Here is a 19,101-nt window from a genome sequence, read left to right on the forward strand (position 1 = left end):
AAAATAAGGATCCACGAACTAGTTAAGTTGCCACCAAATGTTCCAAGTATTTATAATTGTGGAGACCTTTTATTAACTAGCAAGTCAACAACACGTGATTTTTTTTTTTTATTTAGTACCGAATTACTGAAACTGGCAATAATTCTGGCAAGACTTGACCATCAATTATTAACGGCATATACTCGCTTCTTTTTCTAAATATGGACCAACAGAAAAAGCCGGATGCTTTCTGTATTGACTGATTTAGAAAAGTAAAATAAAAAAGGATAATTCATGGAAATGATAGACATGATCACATGTGTGAAAAACAAACAAGGGTTTGGCAATTGGTCAGTCGGTTAAAGCAAGCATAAAGAGACGAAGCACTGGCCCCTTGAGTGGAAACAAAAAGGTTCTCAAGAATGAACGATTTGAATAAGTCAGCGATGATGAGAGTATGAGTGATGCTTTCCGCACCGAGAGGCCAAAAAGACCGAAACAGGGGAGGCCCTTCGAAGATGGTAAATGAGAAGGCTAATCAAAGCTAGTGGTGACCTAAGCATAACATGGCATTTATTTACTCCTCATGAATAAACAATCATTTGACCCTCCTTCCCCAGTGGTTAATAGTGCTTCCAATAGCCATTTTGGTGGAAACCTTGCGACTTCTGTATCTTGTCTCCGAGGGCGTGCGTAGGGGGGGAAAAAACGTTTGTGCCGAAACAGAAACACCACCGATTAAGCTCAAATTTTTTTTTTAAAAAAAAAAGGTTCAGAAATACCTGCTTTCATCGGTTTTGATGATTTTTAAACAACGAATCATATACTAAACTGAGAAATAATGAGGCGGGTGGAGGAGTGTCCTCTCGCCGCTTTGATGATCGTATGTAAAAAATAAAAAGGAAACCAACACCAACCGAACCACCCCCGCCTCCAAAAAAAAAAAAAAACCGAGGTTCGTGTTAAAGACGAGCCGGCCAAGGACAGGACAGAAATGCAAGAGCCGACTCCGAATCGATTGGACGAGTCTGATGTCATGATTTAAGAGTTCAGTTTCAACCCAAGGATGAGTTGGCTCATGAATGCAGTAATGGGACAAGTCCTATATCCACTGTTTGTCAGCTAACATGGATAATGATTAGCGGTTAATTCCCGACTTCAAACGGCAGTCATTACGTCAAACAGCTTGTTGAGCCAACCAATGTGAGGTTTTTTGACATTGTAATGCCAGTTAATAAATATCAATCCATGTTCCTGCTCATTAATGTATATAAAGAAAAATGCGCATTTTTACAAGGGTGTAATGACCATCTAACACATAACAGAAACGTGTTAGTCCCAACTGAGCTTGGTAAATACACACACACACACACACACACACACACACACACACACACCAGACGAACGACCACGCTTCACTGACGTCTGCTCCTTACAGCTAAGATTATACATTAAAAAAATCTACCAAATGGAGATTGAACGGGAAGGAAGGAATAATAATCTCATCTACATGGCCAATTGGCTATCATCAATTTTACTATGCCCTGGTGCTAAATTGTTCTTTCTCCAACAATTACAATGCCCCTCTGTGGAGAGCCAAACGACAGCACCAGCAAAAGTAGAGGCGGCTGGCTTATTGGTTACGTATCAGTATACAAAATGAAATTAAATCCATCGCAGAAGACCGATCCTCCTCAAAACATGGCTACCACCACGCTTACTGCCGTAAAAGCAATATAGAGCCCAACCAGACAGAATCCCCAAAACCTAGGAACTCGAAATCTGCACCAAGTGATCACCAGAAGAGACCCCATGAGGCTCAGAAGCAGGAATACAAATGCTATGACAATACCCGCGTGAAACTTAAGCACATAAGCACTGGGATAAAGTCTGGCAGTCTGCATCACCAGCGCAGTCCCGAGCCCCACGAGCATGTTGAACATTGGTCCAGCAAAGCACCCAGCCATTGCCATCGCTGGATGGCCAGCTTTAGCAACTGCAACATCAGCAACAAGATCCCCCACTGAATTTCCCCATGCCAACACTGTAAGACCAAGCAGTGCTGGTGGCAGTTCGAGCAGTGTACCTAATGCTGCGAGGCAGTTTAGCAGTTCTCCAGCCACAGTAGATACCCAAAACACACTCATCACAAATCCTACGAGCACTACAGGAATTTCCTCAGCTTTTGGGGGTTCTTTTTCAATTATGAAGTGAAGAAGTGCAAGAGAGAAGCTTGCCATGAGCACCACCAACCAAAGGGGGAAATGAATGTTGGGAAGGAGGAAAACTATTGGATAACTAAATGGAATCAATGAGTTGCAGGCATACAAAATGGCTAGGGGACAAAGAGTAATATTAGCTGATGCATAAAATCTGCTCCATTCTGTTGGTCCAGATTGAGGTATTGTCAATTTTAGGAGAATTGAGACTGGACGCTCCCATATTACTGAAACCTGTAAACACGGATAAGAAATTAGTTCAGACAATGACAAGTCTGTACAGTTATTAAAGAATTAAGATTAACTTGATAAGGACAAAATCAACTAAATCTAGATATAAGAACTTCAAAACATCTGATTGTCTAATGGCAGGGTAAGTTTCAGAATACAGATCCTAGTCACTAATATATTTTACTAAATCAATTTCTTGTGTTGTTTGGAACTTAGGAAAATACAGAAAGGTGAAGGAAAGAAGCTTGAATATTTACACGCCATTATCAATATATTGTATTGTATTTAGGTCTCACTATTTTTAATATGCATGCAGATATCATTTATTGACAAAAAAAGGATTCATAAAAAACTTTCAAGACTTGAGCATAGCAAGTTCTTGATTTTGCTAACTAGCTATTTATAGTCCCTTGAGAAGAGGGGGCAAAATAAGATAAACTTCTAGAGAACCAAAAATCGGGAGGTCTATGAAATATCTGAAGTGTCAAGAAAAATGCCACCCAGATGTGTTCAGAGCATTTATTTTAGCTAAATAAAGAAATTCATACAAAAGTTTAATGTTACTCTCCAAAAAAGAAAATTTTGAGTAATTTAAACTTTCCTCTCTCTATGGTTTTTAAATAGAGATTTTCTCTTTGATAATAAAATGACATCAACCCTCCTCCTCCCTGATGAAATCACAGAAACTTGGGGACTAGGTTGCAAAAATATAGGTACGAGTATCCAATATGATATGGCATGATACGACGATATGGCAAATTTTCAAAATTTTAGGATATTAGTACAGGGATATTTATAATATATATTTCAACATTTTATGACATAGGTATATGTATTTTAATTTTTAAACAAGAATTTTTAAAGTAATATAAGGATATTTATAACAATCAACCAAAATAATAAGTGTTTTATCAAGTTTTTAAGTGATATAATAAAAAATTATTGAAAACAAAATCATATTACAAATGTTAGAATATGGGATATGTATACAGGAATCTCCTGCAAGTATCGTATTGGATACGGATATATTTACTTTTTTGAAGTATCTATGCTTCACAGCTGGGGGGGGGGTCTTTGCTCTAAGGGAGCTGAACAAGCAGATGGTGGAAAGCTGTCCATATCTTATGGATATGAAAGACATGATGGCTTCAAAGTTAACTGCATACCCAGTTTCCACTATTTACCATATTCGACATGCAAACTTGAATTAAAAAGAAAAAAGAAAATGTAAGTTTCTCTTCAGGGGCTGGATATTGACAAGTCAAATCATCTTTTACCATTTTGCGAAAGAAGCTTGCCCGAAAGCTAATAGATTAAACACGCTCATTAGCCATCAAGCACAGAAAATTTTTAGCCCTCGATGCTGATTTTATTAAAATAACCCAAAAGGCCATTATATCAGATAATTTTTGTTTCCTTATGTTCTATACATGCAGAAAAAATATATAAGTTAGGACAAATAGCAAATGGAGACGAAGGTATGTGAAGATGAACCACAAGAAAACGGAAATTGGAGGTGTTGAGCCAAACAGGAAAAGTTTTATCATGATATAATACTCAGTACTAGGAACAAGACTCCATCAGTTATAATGTTCACGCCTTTTAACAATTTAGAAGATATCTTCAATTTACTCAACCTGTTAGGGAAGCCCCAAAGAAAAAAATATAGGTGCCAAGGCAAGACAACCAGAACAAAGCTGCCAATATCTATAATACCACAAATAAACTGGCCCCAAAATATGCTAATCAATAGCTATAAGTTAGTATTCATCCATGACGATTCACACACGCAAACTCCAGTCCTGACCACAATTTCTTCCAGCCATTACAGACCCAGAAAAAGTTAAATTACTAAGCGCCCTAAATCGTCGATATATTAACAGGCAAGTCATCAGCAGATCATGATTCACATATACGGAACTAACAATAGAAGACAAACAAACAATCTTAGATAGCAAAACATACGGATTAAAACCTAAATTCTCACAGGCTATTTTAACCATACCATTTCAAAACTGCGACGAAATCTAGAGCTGCGTTTCTTTTCCTGTAGACTTCCTGATACTTTGACGTCGCAGCTGGCTATAATTGGTTCCTTTTGTCCCTCTAGATCGCCAGCAAAACCCCCCACACTCCCACACTTCTCCCTACGACTTCCCCATCCCAAATCCATGTAAAACACAAAACCAACAAAAAACAAATAAAAACCCACAAAGCCAGCTGCTTGCCAGAGAGAAATCTCGGCACTGAGATACGCATAGAAGAGGAACAAGACGGAGATCAAGTAAAATAAGACATCCCTCACAAAGGGAGCGGGATCAACAGAAAAGGGTGCGGCGTAAATTGCTACAAACCCAACTACAAAAGCTGAGACGAAGGTGCCGGCTGAGAGAATCGCGGCCAACCCGGTTCGATACTGGCCCCCGCGAAGAGCAGCGACAGAAGCGAAAACATCGGGCGCACCATTACCCAAAGCTAAGAGGGTTACAGCAGCCATGCTGGGAGACAAGTTGAGGTGAAGTGCGAGCTTGGTGGTGACGATGGAGAAATGATCTTGGGCGGTTTTGATGAGGATATAGAAATGTAAAAGGAGGAGGAGGGAAAGAAAAGGGATGGAATGGAAGGAGTTTTGGCGGAAAAGGCAATGATGGATGGAGAAGTAGTCGATGAGGCCATTGGAACGGGATCTGGCGGGGAAGCAAGAGGAAGTGGGGATTATGGAATTAGAGGAGATGAGAAGTGATCTGCGGGTAGAGGACAAGGGAGAGGGTGGGTTGAGGAGGAGGAAGAAAAAGATGAGAACAAGTGAGAGTGAAAGAGAAGAGGCTTTCAAGGAGGGGCGAGCGAAGGCCATGCCATTAGCCCATTACCTCCACATCCACTGAGGAAGGAAAGGCCTCTCTGGTCTCTCTCCAGCAGCTCACTATCCTCGGATTTTTCCGCGTGAAGATCCTCTCCTGGTTAAGCGGCAAAAAGGAACAGAGCCAAATACTTAGATCAGGTTACTTTTATAATATTTTTTACCCTCTTCGTTTAAAAAATATAAAATATTTTTTAAAAAATTAAACCTTCATTTAAAAAATATTTTTTATTTTTTAAAAAATTAAATATTTAAAAATATAAAATATTTTTAGTTGAAATATAATCATTATTTTTTTAAAAAAATATCTCTATCAATAATAACTCTATATTTATTATAAAATATTTAATAAAAATAAATATAAAAAAATATGATTAATTTAAAAGTAGATAACTACCCTATTGGAAGTGAAATTCGATTAAAAATACTTTATATTTTTTATCATAGGAAATAATTAATTTTATTTTTATAACAAAATATACATTTGATTAGCATCAATTTATATTTAATATCATTTAAATATTATATTTTTATGAGACAAATCAGAAATGATATGATGCATTTGATCCACCTACATATTTGACAGCTGATAACACATTTTTCTTTAATAGCTGAGATTTACATATTTACAACACAGATTCTGTAGTTTAATGTTTTTTTTAAGGAATAAATAAGTAAAGAATCGCCTTGATGCTTTAAAAATAATTGATATAATTAAGTAATTTTCTGTCAAGAAAACACAATTAGTGTCATGCATTTAAAAATAATTGAAGAGCTAAATCAAAGTTTTAAATAAAAATGCATTGGTATGATTTACCTGAAACTTAAGATTAAATAATTAAATAATGTCCTTTACGTAGTTATTATCTCATTAATTAACTATAAAAAAAAGGGGAAATTGCACTAAACAATTATAACAACTGGTATTTATTGTAAAAAATTATAAGAAATAATTATAATTAAGATTGTTCCATATTATTATAATTTTCATTTTAATACTGTTTTACTATAAATATAACAGTTTATGTCTTTAGTAATAATGTTTCCTGAAATAAATTCCTGGGTTTAATCTCCTCACCCCCTCAACATCCTACGCCACAAGCATGGACTGGTTGATTCATTCTTCTTTTTATTTCTGACAAACGAAATGAAGAAACAAACGAAACTACAAATCGCTTTATTCTAGCCCAGTTCATTTCGTTTTGAAAGTAGATGATTCAAAATCAAAATGCCTTGGAAATATTTGTCGCCAGATATCTTCAAAAAAAAAAAAACCTCTTAAACAACAGCATGATTCTACCTATAGATTGATTCAAATAAGAAAAACTCGTAAAAAATATCAAGAATTCGAAATTAGATCAGTCGGTAATACCAAATGACTTGTAAAAAACTGCCAGATTTTTCTTATGATTCCCATGTAAATTAGCTCAGTATATAGCAATTATTTTCTTCCAGAAGAAAGCAATCTTTCCTGCTTGAAGAACGACAGGGAGATGGGACCGTCCTTTCAACCTTGGCCATCGAAAAGTCTAAGCCAAAAGTTTTCAAAACTTCTCCGCGTGAAAAGATTATGAGGAGTGGGGAAACATTGAAAGAAGTAGATAAAGCGTCATTCGGCCTGAACAGCTTTTAAAATGTCGAGGCCAACGCAAGAGACAAATGAAGACAGCAAAACGTTAGGATGTCTCAAGTATTCAAATGCCAAGGAAGAATTCATTTCCCAGATACTAGTTCCTTTTAAGCTGACCTTCTATACCCTTTAGAGTCTAAAGTTACAGCAACAACATTAACAATACACAATGAAATACTCATCTATATTCCTGAGGCAATCGATACCCTGGCATCACTATTTTGTCCGCAAACATTTTTCCTGTTTTTGGCATGACATGCCAGTGCAACGTCAAGTTGAATTCTTTCCCCCGTAAATTGCTTCCCTGCTCCATGAAAATGGTATTAATTAAAATCTCAAGTGATCTATGCCAGTCACACTCATACCTGCTTTCAACACATGATTGCGTACCTGGTCAATGAAGCGGTACTTATTTGAAGTATGTATCCAAAACTTTGCATGCTCTTTAGAAGGAATGATTCCATCCCACAAGGATATCTGTAATATGACACCCCAGAATTGTAAGCCATACATATGCAGTGCCAGATGGTTTCACATGGCTACATAAGTGACAAATACTACACAACCAGACTGATCATCCCTTACCTGATTCAAGGAATTCTTTGGTGTTTCATACTCGGCGGCTACAAAAACAAAAACCTGCAAGCATATCAAAAGAGGCAAAACTAAGTTCCAAAACAACTCAGGACTTCTTAAGCTTCCAAATTATTTTGGAATAATTTATCAGAAACTAGGATCTTGTGTGTTATATGCAAGTATTCTAAAAACAATTTTCAAAACTTCAGTAATTTTGCACATAACATGAGAATGCAAAGCATGATACTGATAGGCAGAGGTACAGCCCCTTAAGCATTAAAGATGGAAAGAATTGAAGCAGAAAGTATTGAAAATGCAATAAAACTACATCACAGCCAAGTACAGTATTAAACTCCTATTAAATGCATCCATGCTTTTAAGGAAGAAATATGAAAAAGACTTAACAGAATCAAATATTGAACGCAATGAATTTTGAAAATTCAAATTATCAACCTGTTTCGTGTTCCAAGTGAAGAGAGTTTGTAAATCTGCTGATATATTCAGTGTCATGCTGACCTGCAAGAATAGAAAGCCTTTTTCACTTTGAATATCAGAGAAAAGGCATCACAATGAGGTGGTTTATGACACAATATGATATGGATTATAAGCACTATCAGAGAGAATGCAATTAACTATACTACTATCAAATTGCCTTCCAAGGGCTAGAAGTATTGTGATCTTACCCACTGTTCCTGGTTTGTTACTTTTTTTTTTTTTTTTTTGAGATTCTGGATCTGGAAAACTCATCACCACAGATTCATACAGACAAAAGAGAGGAGCTGAGCTGTCCTCTAAAACATTCAGAATTGTCTAAGTCGTAAGAAGCAAGGCTTGATAGTTTCAAGCACGCAAGAGTTTCACATCTCGATCACTTTGATTTTCATGTCAAAAGTATAGATATTCAGCAACTATCTGAAGCAAATTCTTAGGAAAATCAATAGATTAGAAAGAACAGCTGGTAGCTTCATCAAGTATCCTTATATTTGAACACATAATGCCAAGTCAAACATACTGGCCGGCATTCCATTTTTATATTGAACACAGATACAAAGGACAAGTAATTACTCTTTCGTATAGGTATTTTAAGAATTAGATATAGTATAAGGCTCCAACAAATCGTAAAAGTTAGTAATTTCACTGACCCACTGGTTGCAGCAGAGAATATCAAGATTCCTTTCAAGCGACATGTTTTTTACACAGTTTTGCAGTCCATAACATATAGCTAATTAGGTTTGATCTAAACCTACGAAGATGTAAAGAATAGGTCCTTCAACCAATAGTATCTCTTGGTAAAACCTTCCTGTTAACAGTATCCTGGTAAGATTGGGACGAAAAGAACTGCATACAAGAATATGCAATTCTTGAAACATAGAGAGGTCACTCAACTTTTGTGAACCCTAACTATTGTCATCGTAGCAATAGTAATCCCACCTATGTATGATACAACAACAACAAGCCTTATTTCATTGGATGAGGTCAGCTATATGGATTGCATGATACTATTGTGCTCTATCATTAACCAAGCTTTTACGATGATGCTTAAACTTAAAGACCATGAGTGCATATCTCCTTTACTTCGGCATCGCTTTGATTTCTTTTTCCAATTATTCCATTGACAATGTTCCGCCCCTATGTTCTATCTCTATCAAGCCCAACTCATAGTGCCTTAAATTCTGTAACTCATGCGAACAGATCTGTAAGATTACTGCTTGCAATTACAGTTGAGCAGTTGACAGTCTTGGAAATTGAAACGGAAAACAACATCTTCAACGTGTGAACCATGAATCCCCTCTTCTTTCTAATCCAAATTTTTGATATCATTACTTGAGCTCCAGTATTATTTGCATCCGAAACTCTTTCATCCAATGCCGAAAAATCATTTATCTTTAACTTGATCATTAAGTACAAGAGGCTGGTTAGGTGAATCTTTGCTTCCTCAGAAGCCCGGAGTGGCAACTAATTGTTGCTTGATACTAAAGAAAATTACCCCACAAATAAGTAGAAGAGTGAATTATATAATGGCTATGATCTTCCTATCAGGTTTTTAAATATGAAATATATAATGCAGAAAGTTAAAACAGAACTGACCATGATCAGATGACATTCATCCGCGTAAAATGGAAAACTAGACAAGATATTCGGATGCTATATTCTATCTCAAACAAAACCCAACCCTAAATCTAGAAAAAGAAATCCAGGAATCGGAGATAAATGTAGTCCTAAAGACCTTAACCAGCTGAGGAGTAATCAGGAGGAAAACAGGAGGTAATTGATCAGGCGAGCAAAAGACGTCAAAGACAAAAATTACCTCGTCATTGCCGTTCGGCTGCTTCTGAAACCAGTTAATGTTCAGCACCTAAATTCCCAAATACAAAACAAACACCAATCAAAAATCATACTGGGGCTACAGAATCGGTAGCAGAAGAAACGTGGTGACATAAAGATCTACAGGAGACAAATTAGCAAAACAAAAGGGGAATAATAGAAAGAAAGAGACCTTGACTTGGGCGGTGGGAGTGGGGGAGTTGAAATTATCAGAGAGAGAGGCGAGGGCGCACATGAGGGCGAGAATGGTGACGGCAAAGGTGAGCAGAGCGTTGGCTCTATAGCCGAAAGAGTGCATTGTGGGATGCGGGGGATGGAATGAAGCGCAGAAAAATGGAGAAATTAGGGAGAAACCAAAGTTCACTGATACTCCTTGGGAGAAAGAAATTTTTACATTGGCTTCGTGCTTTCCTGCTTTCTCATTGGATCGGACACGTTGTGGGTGGGGTCACCCGCTCCACCTCTGCTATCTCTTCCCCCTCGTTTCGTTTGCCCTTACCCTGGCCTCTTTCTTTTGTTCACTTTTTTTTTCCCCCGACGCAGAGACCTTTCGCTATTTCACAAGAACGTTTTTTTATGCTTTGCTTTAATTTTTTATTTATATATATATATATATATATCTACTCAGAAGTAAGGACATGATAAATAAATAATTATTCAAATATAATATTTACTAATTATATTTAAAAATTTATTATTTTCTTTTATTAAAAGAATCCAATAACAACCGTGTAACAATCATTTTAATATTTTTTATTTATTAAATATATTAAATAACAATAAGCTTTAAAAAAAGTGGAATGGCAAAACCAATTCAAATTATCAATTCATCTGTAAAGAAGTTCATCATTTATACTATTAAAAAGAAACTCATCATTTAAATAAATAGTTCAGATTGAAATCCTAATTCTCCTGTACATAATAACTTGGCCAAAAAATTAAGAGGATGGTCATGTCGTCATGCGCCCAATGTGATATTGATACATGCTCATGGCAGCTACTGCATCACCACGCTTTGACCCGAGATTCGCCAGAACCGAAACAGCTTCGGGCTCACCACACACAGGATCAATGCTTTGTTGGGCCTGGAATGTGTAGGCTTAATCTTAAGCCCATGTTTATTGGGTTGTAGTTAGCCCATTAAACCATTGGGCCATAAATTGACCCAGGCCCACCTACATCTTGAAACACAGGTGCATGCCATGCCCAGGTCAAAGTGTCCCCAGTTCAATATGTTATTTTATTGTTTTTTAAATCACTGTTTCTGAATTCTCTTTCTCATCAGACATGAGGATTCAGAGCAGCCACCCCAGCCCGAGTGTGCAATGAATTCTCTTTCTCTTTCGGTCTCTCTTTTCTTCTTTTGTTCTTTTCTTTTCTCCTTTTCTAACTGTGTTTTTGGTTTAACGAGAAAGCTAATACTTTATGAGCCCCTTGAATCATTGCTCCCTTCCTTTTGCTTGATCATATCTTGAATGATGGATCTAAATCATATGATATATCAAACAATTCCCCTTTTTACAAAAATAAATAACCACGGCGCCCGTTAACTGGCTGTCCAGTGCTTACGTTATAGCTTACAATCATGTACTGCTTTCTCGGTGTTATTTGCCAGCCACGGGGGATTGTGGACCACGCCCTGCGGTGCATTCAGGTAGAGCACGACTATTTCTCTTTTCTCTAGAGAATTAAAAAAAAAAACAAAGAAAAGAACAAGTTTCCTTGGGATGAAAAGAATAGTAATTGAAGTGTGAAAATGAAAAGGAAATAACAGGTCTTTCGCAGAGCCAATTTGCATGCTTGGTATGGATTTAAACAACAACAAAAATAAAACGAAAGAAATATAAGTACGTCCGTGATAAAATTATCAGCGCTCGCCATTCCAGAGTTAAAATTGTCAATTGAGACGCTCGCAGATCTAAAGCCAGCTAGGATGTTGGCTCACTATGAGTAAAGGAGTTTTCTTTTTTCTTTTTTTTTAAATAGAAAACTTTTGATCATTTAGTGAAGCGGTAGAAAATACATACAGTTGCAGAAGATGCGATGAAGTCAAATTGCTGGCATGCGCACTCATGAAACCAGAATACAACAATCCACTCTATCTGACGGCGGGGCATCAGAGAGAACATATTTTACCCGTTTACCCTTTGAATTTACTCTACACTGGAGAACAGAACAGGACGAAAGCTGCTCATCTCACGAGTCATAATTGATGGTGGGTCTAAACTTGCACAAGCATCCCATTTAATACGGTGACCAGCATGGTGTGTGGGGAACGCCTATGGTATCATGCCAGTCCTAGCCATGGCATAACTGAAGAGCATTCAATTCATTATTTGGGTGACCTCCCTCCCCTTTCAGAATTTCAGGAAAGCCATGTGAGTTTAGCTGTGACCCTTCTTCGCAATCCCATTAAAAGTTAGCTTTCAGCCCAACCCGACACACCATGCCTTATGGTCAAATTACTTCTTACTAAATACCCTAAATATTTGCACATTGCTATTTCCATAAACAAAATTTCATGACTGGAACAGAAAAACCCCATTCAATCCAACAGACACTTCATCATTCGTTCACATGATAGTGCAGCTCTCGGTGTTCTCGTCGCTGAAAACGTGCGTCAACGGATCCGCCATGGGGTGCGGCGGCATCGGCGGCGGCGGCATGTAACCCATCGGGCCCTGCGGCCTCCCGTACATCATCGCCGGGTACATATGGTTCATATTCGCCTGCTGTAGCTGTTGTTGCTGGTTCATCATCATGGTCAGGTATTGCTGCTGCTGGGGATTATACGGAAGAGGATGAGGATGCTGCACTTGCATCCCTTGGTAAAACCCACCGTTCATGGCGGCCGACGCCGGGAGACCCTGAACGGCCGGGACCGGAATATTCCTCATCTGATGCATCGGCCCCATTTGAGCAGGTGGAGGAGCCATGTGGCCCGCCTTTCCGGGCAAGGCGTTTCCGTTACATTTGACCCCCTTGCCAGGCTTGGGCTTGATTGGAATATCAAAAGCACGGAAATCATCATCATCTAGTTTTTTACAGTTGTGACCCTCGAACCTGGCCCCACTTTTCTTGGCTTCCTTATCACTGGCTTTGTTGTTGGGAGCACCGTTTTTCTTAAACTTGGTGACATCTGCTTTCTTGGTGTTCTTGCCGAGCCCCAGCAAGCGACCCAGGAAACCCCCACTGCTTTTGCCATCTTTCTTGTCACCGTCTGCTTTCCGTTTTCCCCCTTTGTCTTTTTTGCCTCCTCCCCATTCCCCATTCTTCTTCTTTTTCCCTCCTCCGTTCTCTTTTTTATTTCCACCTTTGCCCTTCATTTGTACGGCCAAATCAAACACTTTACCTTTCTTGCCGTTCACACCACCGTTTGCTTTCTCAACATTCATGGCGGGCCCGTGTGGTCCGCGTCCGTTCGCCATGGCCATTCCACCACCCATCATGCTGACGGCCTTGTTTGGCATCAGAGGATGCGCGTGCCTGACCTCTTCATCGTCTTCCTCCTCGCCCTCGTAGTCGTCAAACTCGTCATAATCGTCAAATTCGTCAAGGTCTTCCACGCCGTCGTCTTCACTTGCATCGAAATCATCCTCCTCCTGTAGGTTGAACTTGACGGATTTCTGGTCCTTGAAGGGTACCATGAGATTCTTCGCTCCTTTGTTTTGGAAGTGTGGCAATTGACCACCGCCCCCTATCTGCTGGTTCTTCCCGATAACCTTGTGAGGCTCATTGTGCTTTCCCATTTTTGTAGGATCAATTTGCAAGTTTTTGAACTGGTCAGTGGGAGGATAGTTTTGATTGTACACGTTGCCTCTCTGGCCACCCCATAACTCGGCATGTTTCCCTGCCCTCTTGAGCTTCCTTATGAGTCTGGCCGGATCCAAGTTGCCCTCCACCAGCACCTTTCCTGAATCCGCGTCTATGTTGACAGAATAAACCCCTGAAATAACAACACGGCACGAGACTTAACAACTTGAAAGTGGTGACATTTCAAATTCAAGGGAGGAGAAACGAAAGGGGCCTGTTACTTATGGGCATACCATCGGTTTTCTGGAGCAGTTTCCTGACTTTGTGCTCGCAGCCCTCGCAGTGGATATTCACCTTGAGAATACAGCGCTACATGGGAAAACAAATCTGTTAGAATATAACAACTAGGGACGAGAGTAAAGGAAGCCAATGGGTGGCATGGACCTAAATGCCAATCTAGTGTGAGGGATGAACATGAGGAGTAAAGGAGCGAGTGTGTACCTGATACTTTGGCAAGCCTTGCTTTCCCATTGTTGAAGGATGAGAGAGACAGGCAGAGAAGGAATTTGAGAGTGAGCATGGAATGAGAGAACTGTGTAAAGGGCGCCCCAGATTTTATAAAGGGGCTTGAGCGCGGCTGGCAAGCCATCATTGGACCCTTGTCTCCTTTAGTTTTAACTTTGTTTCTTGAGGAAGTAGGTCTCTTCATTTCTTTTTTTTTTTTTTTTTTTTACTTCTTTCGTTCCCAACATTTATTAAAAAAATTATTTAATAAAAAAATTTAAATGGTGAGAATGAGAAAAGTGACAAAAAAGAGAGAGAAAAAACAGAGAGAGAGACCCCTAATTCCCGATGAGTACCTCAAACATTTACTGTTTCCACGCTTTGTGTCAACCATAATTAATTTTATTTCGAAAAACATTATTAATTTCTCCATTTAAAATTACAATGTGCTTGTAATTAAATTAATTTACAGTACTTTCAATAAGTTAGTTAATAGTTAGTGGTATTTTAAATAATGCATTTTTTTATGTTAAAATTTATTTAATAGGATGTCTTAATGAAAAAAATTAATTATACATTTAATTAAGGGTATTTTCTAAAAAAACTATTAATTACAGCTTAAAAAGTATAAATCTAAAATATTTTATATCCTTTGAAAAAAAGTATATTATAATACGGAATAAGTAATGCTTAATAACTTAGGAATATTATATTTTGATATTAGATTAATTTTACTTTACATTGACTATCGACCACTAATAACAGGAAACTAGATTTATGGCCATCTAATCCAAAACTCGCAAGTTGTCTTTACGAGTCTAGGCTGCACAACAATTATTTGACCGTTTTGACTCCGTCGTTCTCGAAACTGGACCCCAAAAAACAAAAGAAAAAAACAGTTCACTCATTTATTTTCCAATTTTAAAATATTTTTTTATTTAAAAATATAAAATATTTTTTAAAAAATTAAATATTTAAAAATATAAAATATTTTTAAATCTTTTAAAATATAATTATTACCTTTTTTTAAAACTGTTTCTATAAATAATAACTTTATATTTATTATAAGGTGTTTAATAAATATAAATATAAAAAGATAGAATTAATTAAAAATAGATAACTACTTTATTAAAGTGTGAAATTCAGTTAAAAAAATTTAAATTTTTAAAGGAGGGAGTATAAAATAAGAAAACTTTTATCTATGAGATGATCTGAGATATTTTTATATTAAGGCATTAGTAGATCTATTTCATTCAACCAAACGTAAATAATTTAATAAAATATGCATTCATTTTATGACTCGATATGCTTAGCCATCTCATAAAATCTCATTCTCATTCAATTTTTGTTTGTATTCATCCGGGAAATAAAATCCAAGAATCAAACAACACATTAAATTTTATCGTAGTTGATGGAGTAGTATCTTAAAAAGAGAAACAAGATTTTTTTTCTTTTTTTGGCCACTCCTTCTCCCTTCGATATTTTAAATTCAGTATTTTTTTCCCCCCCGCAAAAAGCCTCTAGATTCTCATCCATAAACGGAGACACACATTGTTACACAAGAATCATATAATTTTTTGCTAGGATCAACCCAAACAATTAGACTGTCCCTCAGAAAAGGAATCACTAAGGTTCAATCATTAGGCCTACTCTAAAAATCAACTTGCTTTTGGCCTACTTCGACCAAGGTAATGTTTGAAGACACGAAAAAACTCAAGACTTAAAATTATTCAACTGTTTTAACCTATTTTTTTAATACAAATACGTAAATATTATTTTTATTTAATTATTATGATATCAGTTTGATCAAAAATCTAACTGATTAAATTGTAAGAATTATAATCTGCTGATTTTTTTAATTTATTGTCCAATCCCATTTTTAAAACATTAACTATAATACATGCATTTTTCAGAGGCTTCATATGATGATAATTTTTACTTCGAAATTAATATTTAGTGCAAAATGATTGGATAAGGTAATCGACGTGAAACAGGTGTTTAGATCAAATAAAAATGGGCGTTAAAAAAAATAGAGTAAAATATATTTACCTTTTTCTATTTTGCTTAAAATGCAAAGCACTTCTCTTTATTTTAAAAACTTATACTTTAATCTAACTGTTAATGCTGTTAAAAATATCCCATTAAAATTTCAAAATACTTATTTTTTATTCATAATTATATTGAAAATTTTAAAATTATTGTTCAAGCTTTATAGTTTGATTGTCTACTCTCTCTCCCAATTTAAAAAAATTAATAATTATATTAATATTTAACTAAATAATTTAAAATTTTCATAAAATTATTAATAAAAGTTAAAAAATAAATATGAATTATATTAAGCGATATATTATATTAAATAATTATTTCATTAAGTTTTTAATTACGTGTTTGAAATATTATTTATTCTAATTTGTGCATTTAAATTTTAGAAAATGTTACTAAATAAACAAGTTTATATAACTAAAAAATTAAAATATAAATAAAAAAGTAAAAAAATTGCATTGACTTTAATTTATAATTCATATGATTTTTAGATAACATTTATATCTAAATAAGGGGTATTTTTGTCCAACATATGTAACTTAATGGTCAACTAATTGTTAGTGTAACATTTCAAATTTTAATCCCCAAATTAAATAAGCTTAATTATAATAATTGAGTAAATTAATGTGGTGTGTGGTCAGGAAAGTCTAATAATTAATTTTGATTGTGTTTCAACCCTAATTATGGATGCAGTCGGGCCATCCAGATATCAAAAGGAGAAGAACACGTCCGCCATGGCACACGGACAACAACTGAAGTGAGAGGAAACCTCTTTGTGTCATGCACCGTGATGCACAACCTTTTCTAGAAAACTTAAGTCACAAACAAATAGAAAAAGTAAAGGAAAAAATGAGAATAAGCTATCAAGCTCTGTTAGGATTCATACTTGGATGACATTGGGAGTATTTTGGAGCTATAAACACTTAAGGTAAGTATCCTATACTCCATTTTTTTCTATCTCTTATACATTTATAAAGTTTCGGTTAGGGTTTTGATAATGAAAGATGATTTTCAGTCCATATAAGTTATGAATTCGAAGCTATTGATTCAAATAAAGTTAATAAAAGTTGACTGGAATATTTAAACATTAAATTAATAGGTTTTGACATCTTTGGTTAGTAAATTTCATTAATATTCAGATTTAATTTTAATGAGGGTTGTTGAGAGGATGATAATTCCATTAATAGGAGTTTAATAGCTCATTAATATTATTGAGGATAAAGAAGGTTAATAAATCTAATGAATAGGCCCGTACATAAACAATGTGGGCATTGAAAAATCTAGAAGTGAAAGATAAGAGTTAAAATGTGAGAGTTTGGCAATATTGATGAAGTTTAACTTGATATTGATAATGAAGTTTAAAATTGGCTATGTGTAAATTGAGCTCTTACACACCATTGCGGCTTGGAAAAAAATCAAGCTTTGAAGCTTAACATTGAGGGGTAAACTTTTAATCTTTTAAAAGTTTGAGGTAATCAAGAGAACCTCACGTTGGATAGTTATATGTTAATTACTATATAATGTGAAATGTACGTCTAGCATGTGAATTGTGATTTATGAATTCGAGTAACATGCTACAAAACTATGTGTATAATTGCTTTGATGTGAAGAAGAGATATAAAAATGTTTTATGAAATGAACTTTAAAGTGTAAAAGTGATTTTGAAATGAGTGGCAATTTATAATGCATTACGAGATTGAGTAGTAGATGATGAGTTTGATAAAGATACATATGTTAAATTTGAAAGTAGTGAATATATGTGACAATAAGTATTGATGCTTATTTGGGTAGCACATGATCGTGAGCCTAATGTGTTGATTTTGAAAATAAAATTTAAACAGAGGTCGAGCATTGTACATGACATGATTAGTAAGTGTGAGTTCACCTAGAAATGGGGGTAGAGAAAATTTATATTGTATTCCGGCTGCCTTCAGGTGTATGAGGTATGACCTTGTCCCACAGTCTGTACAGGGACTGTCTTATAGTGTGTCGAGGAACTATAGCTATCTCCACCAGTTTATCAAGGAGAATAGCTTAGGGTATACAGCATCCAAAGATTTGAGAGTAGGGGAAGCTGTGGTCTGAGAGTGAGTACCGTGAGCTTTGGCCAAGTCATACCTCATAATTAGTAAACTTGAGTAATCCAATCATATGACCGGAGCCCTGTTTTATGTTATAACTCATGGTTTCAGTCAAAGGGTGTAAGGATGGTTGATTATTGCTTATATGATTATATGACATGTTACATGATTGAATTATGGCAAGTCGTGTTGATATCAGGTCATGGTCACATGCCTGAGTGTTTTGTGACTACGTACCATATAATTCATAAAAGTGAATTAATTAAAAACTGATGTGTTGTGAAATATGTGGAATTATGTGTTAATGCATGTTTTCAAGAAAATATATTTTCATACTCTTGTGTTCCTTTCAAATGATATAAAATTACATAAGGTAGGCTTATCTTGGTTATTGAGTGCCTAGACTCATCCTTTTCATTTAATATTTTACAAGCTTTAGTTCTAGTACAGAAAGGAATAAAGCTCCAGAGGCTTTGGAATCTGTGCATTCCTAGTATAGGACTTTAAGTATTGTTTACTTTGTGTAATAGATTAATATTTCTAATTTTAGGTTGCATTTTAGTTACAGTTGCACTATATAATTGTTTTAAAATGTCTCGGCTGTGTATGTTGAGCCACATATGTTATTAGGGCCAAAATACTAGTACAAATGTAATAAAATTGTTTTAAGCATGATACGAATGATTTTAAGGCAATGTAATGAAATTAACTCCCCCTTCTATTTTTGGGATTAAAGGGGTTGATGAGTGATTTTATGCTACACTCGTATTTGAATACATGTGATGTATTGTACTAGTAGTCCTATATCCAATGAATATGGATTAGGTGTTAGGAATAGTTTTTAGCACTTATTTTGAGTTTTAGATAGCCTTTTATGTGTGAAAGTTGTGAAAAGTGCTA

The 19,101-nt window shown here is 35.9% G+C and overlaps 3 protein-coding genes across 3 annotated transcripts; all 3 read right to left on the bottom strand.

Moving 5' to 3' along the window:
• Window positions 1–1,461: 1,461 nt before the first annotated feature.
• LOC129305723 (cation/calcium exchanger 5) lies at window positions 1,462–5,377 on the bottom strand. The gene is made up of 2 exons (XM_054945748.1): window positions 4,435–5,377; window positions 1,462–2,432 (listed from the first exon to the last, which is right to left on the bottom strand). The coding sequence occupies exons 1-2, from the start codon at window positions 5,281–5,283 to the stop codon at window positions 1,674–1,676; spliced, it is 1,608 nt and encodes a 535-aa protein (XP_054801723.1). The 5' UTR covers window positions 5,284–5,377; the 3' UTR covers window positions 1,462–1,673.
• A 1,572-nt stretch (window positions 5,378–6,949) lies between these two features.
• LOC129306374 (signal peptidase complex subunit 3B) lies at window positions 6,950–10,314 on the bottom strand. Its single transcript, XM_054946937.1, has 6 exons — window positions 9,993–10,314; window positions 9,804–9,851; window positions 7,949–8,011; window positions 7,505–7,558; window positions 7,310–7,396; window positions 6,950–7,223 (listed from the first exon to the last, which is right to left on the bottom strand). Exons 1-6 carry the CDS (start codon window positions 10,116–10,118, stop codon window positions 7,098–7,100), a joined length of 504 nt encoding a protein of 167 aa, XP_054802912.1. The 5' UTR covers window positions 10,119–10,314; the 3' UTR covers window positions 6,950–7,097.
• Window positions 10,315–11,849: 1,535 nt separating this feature from the next.
• Window positions 11,850–14,171, bottom strand: LOC129304933 (heavy metal-associated isoprenylated plant protein 34-like). The gene is made up of 3 exons (XM_054944785.1): window positions 14,075–14,171; window positions 13,867–13,942; window positions 11,850–13,766 (listed from the first exon to the last, which is right to left on the bottom strand). Exons 1-3 carry the CDS (start codon window positions 14,102–14,104, stop codon window positions 12,394–12,396), a joined length of 1,479 nt encoding a protein of 492 aa, XP_054800760.1. The 5' UTR covers window positions 14,105–14,171; the 3' UTR covers window positions 11,850–12,393.
• Window positions 14,172–19,101: the final 4,930 nt, after the last annotated feature.

The sequence above is a fragment of the Prosopis cineraria genome, unplaced genomic scaffold (genome assembly GCF_029017545.1).
Source record: "Prosopis cineraria cultivar Desert tree isolate PC_DT_omini unplaced genomic scaffold, ASM2901754v1 PC3, whole genome shotgun sequence".
Lineage (NCBI taxonomy): Eukaryota > Viridiplantae > Streptophyta > Magnoliopsida > Fabales > Fabaceae > Prosopis > Prosopis cineraria.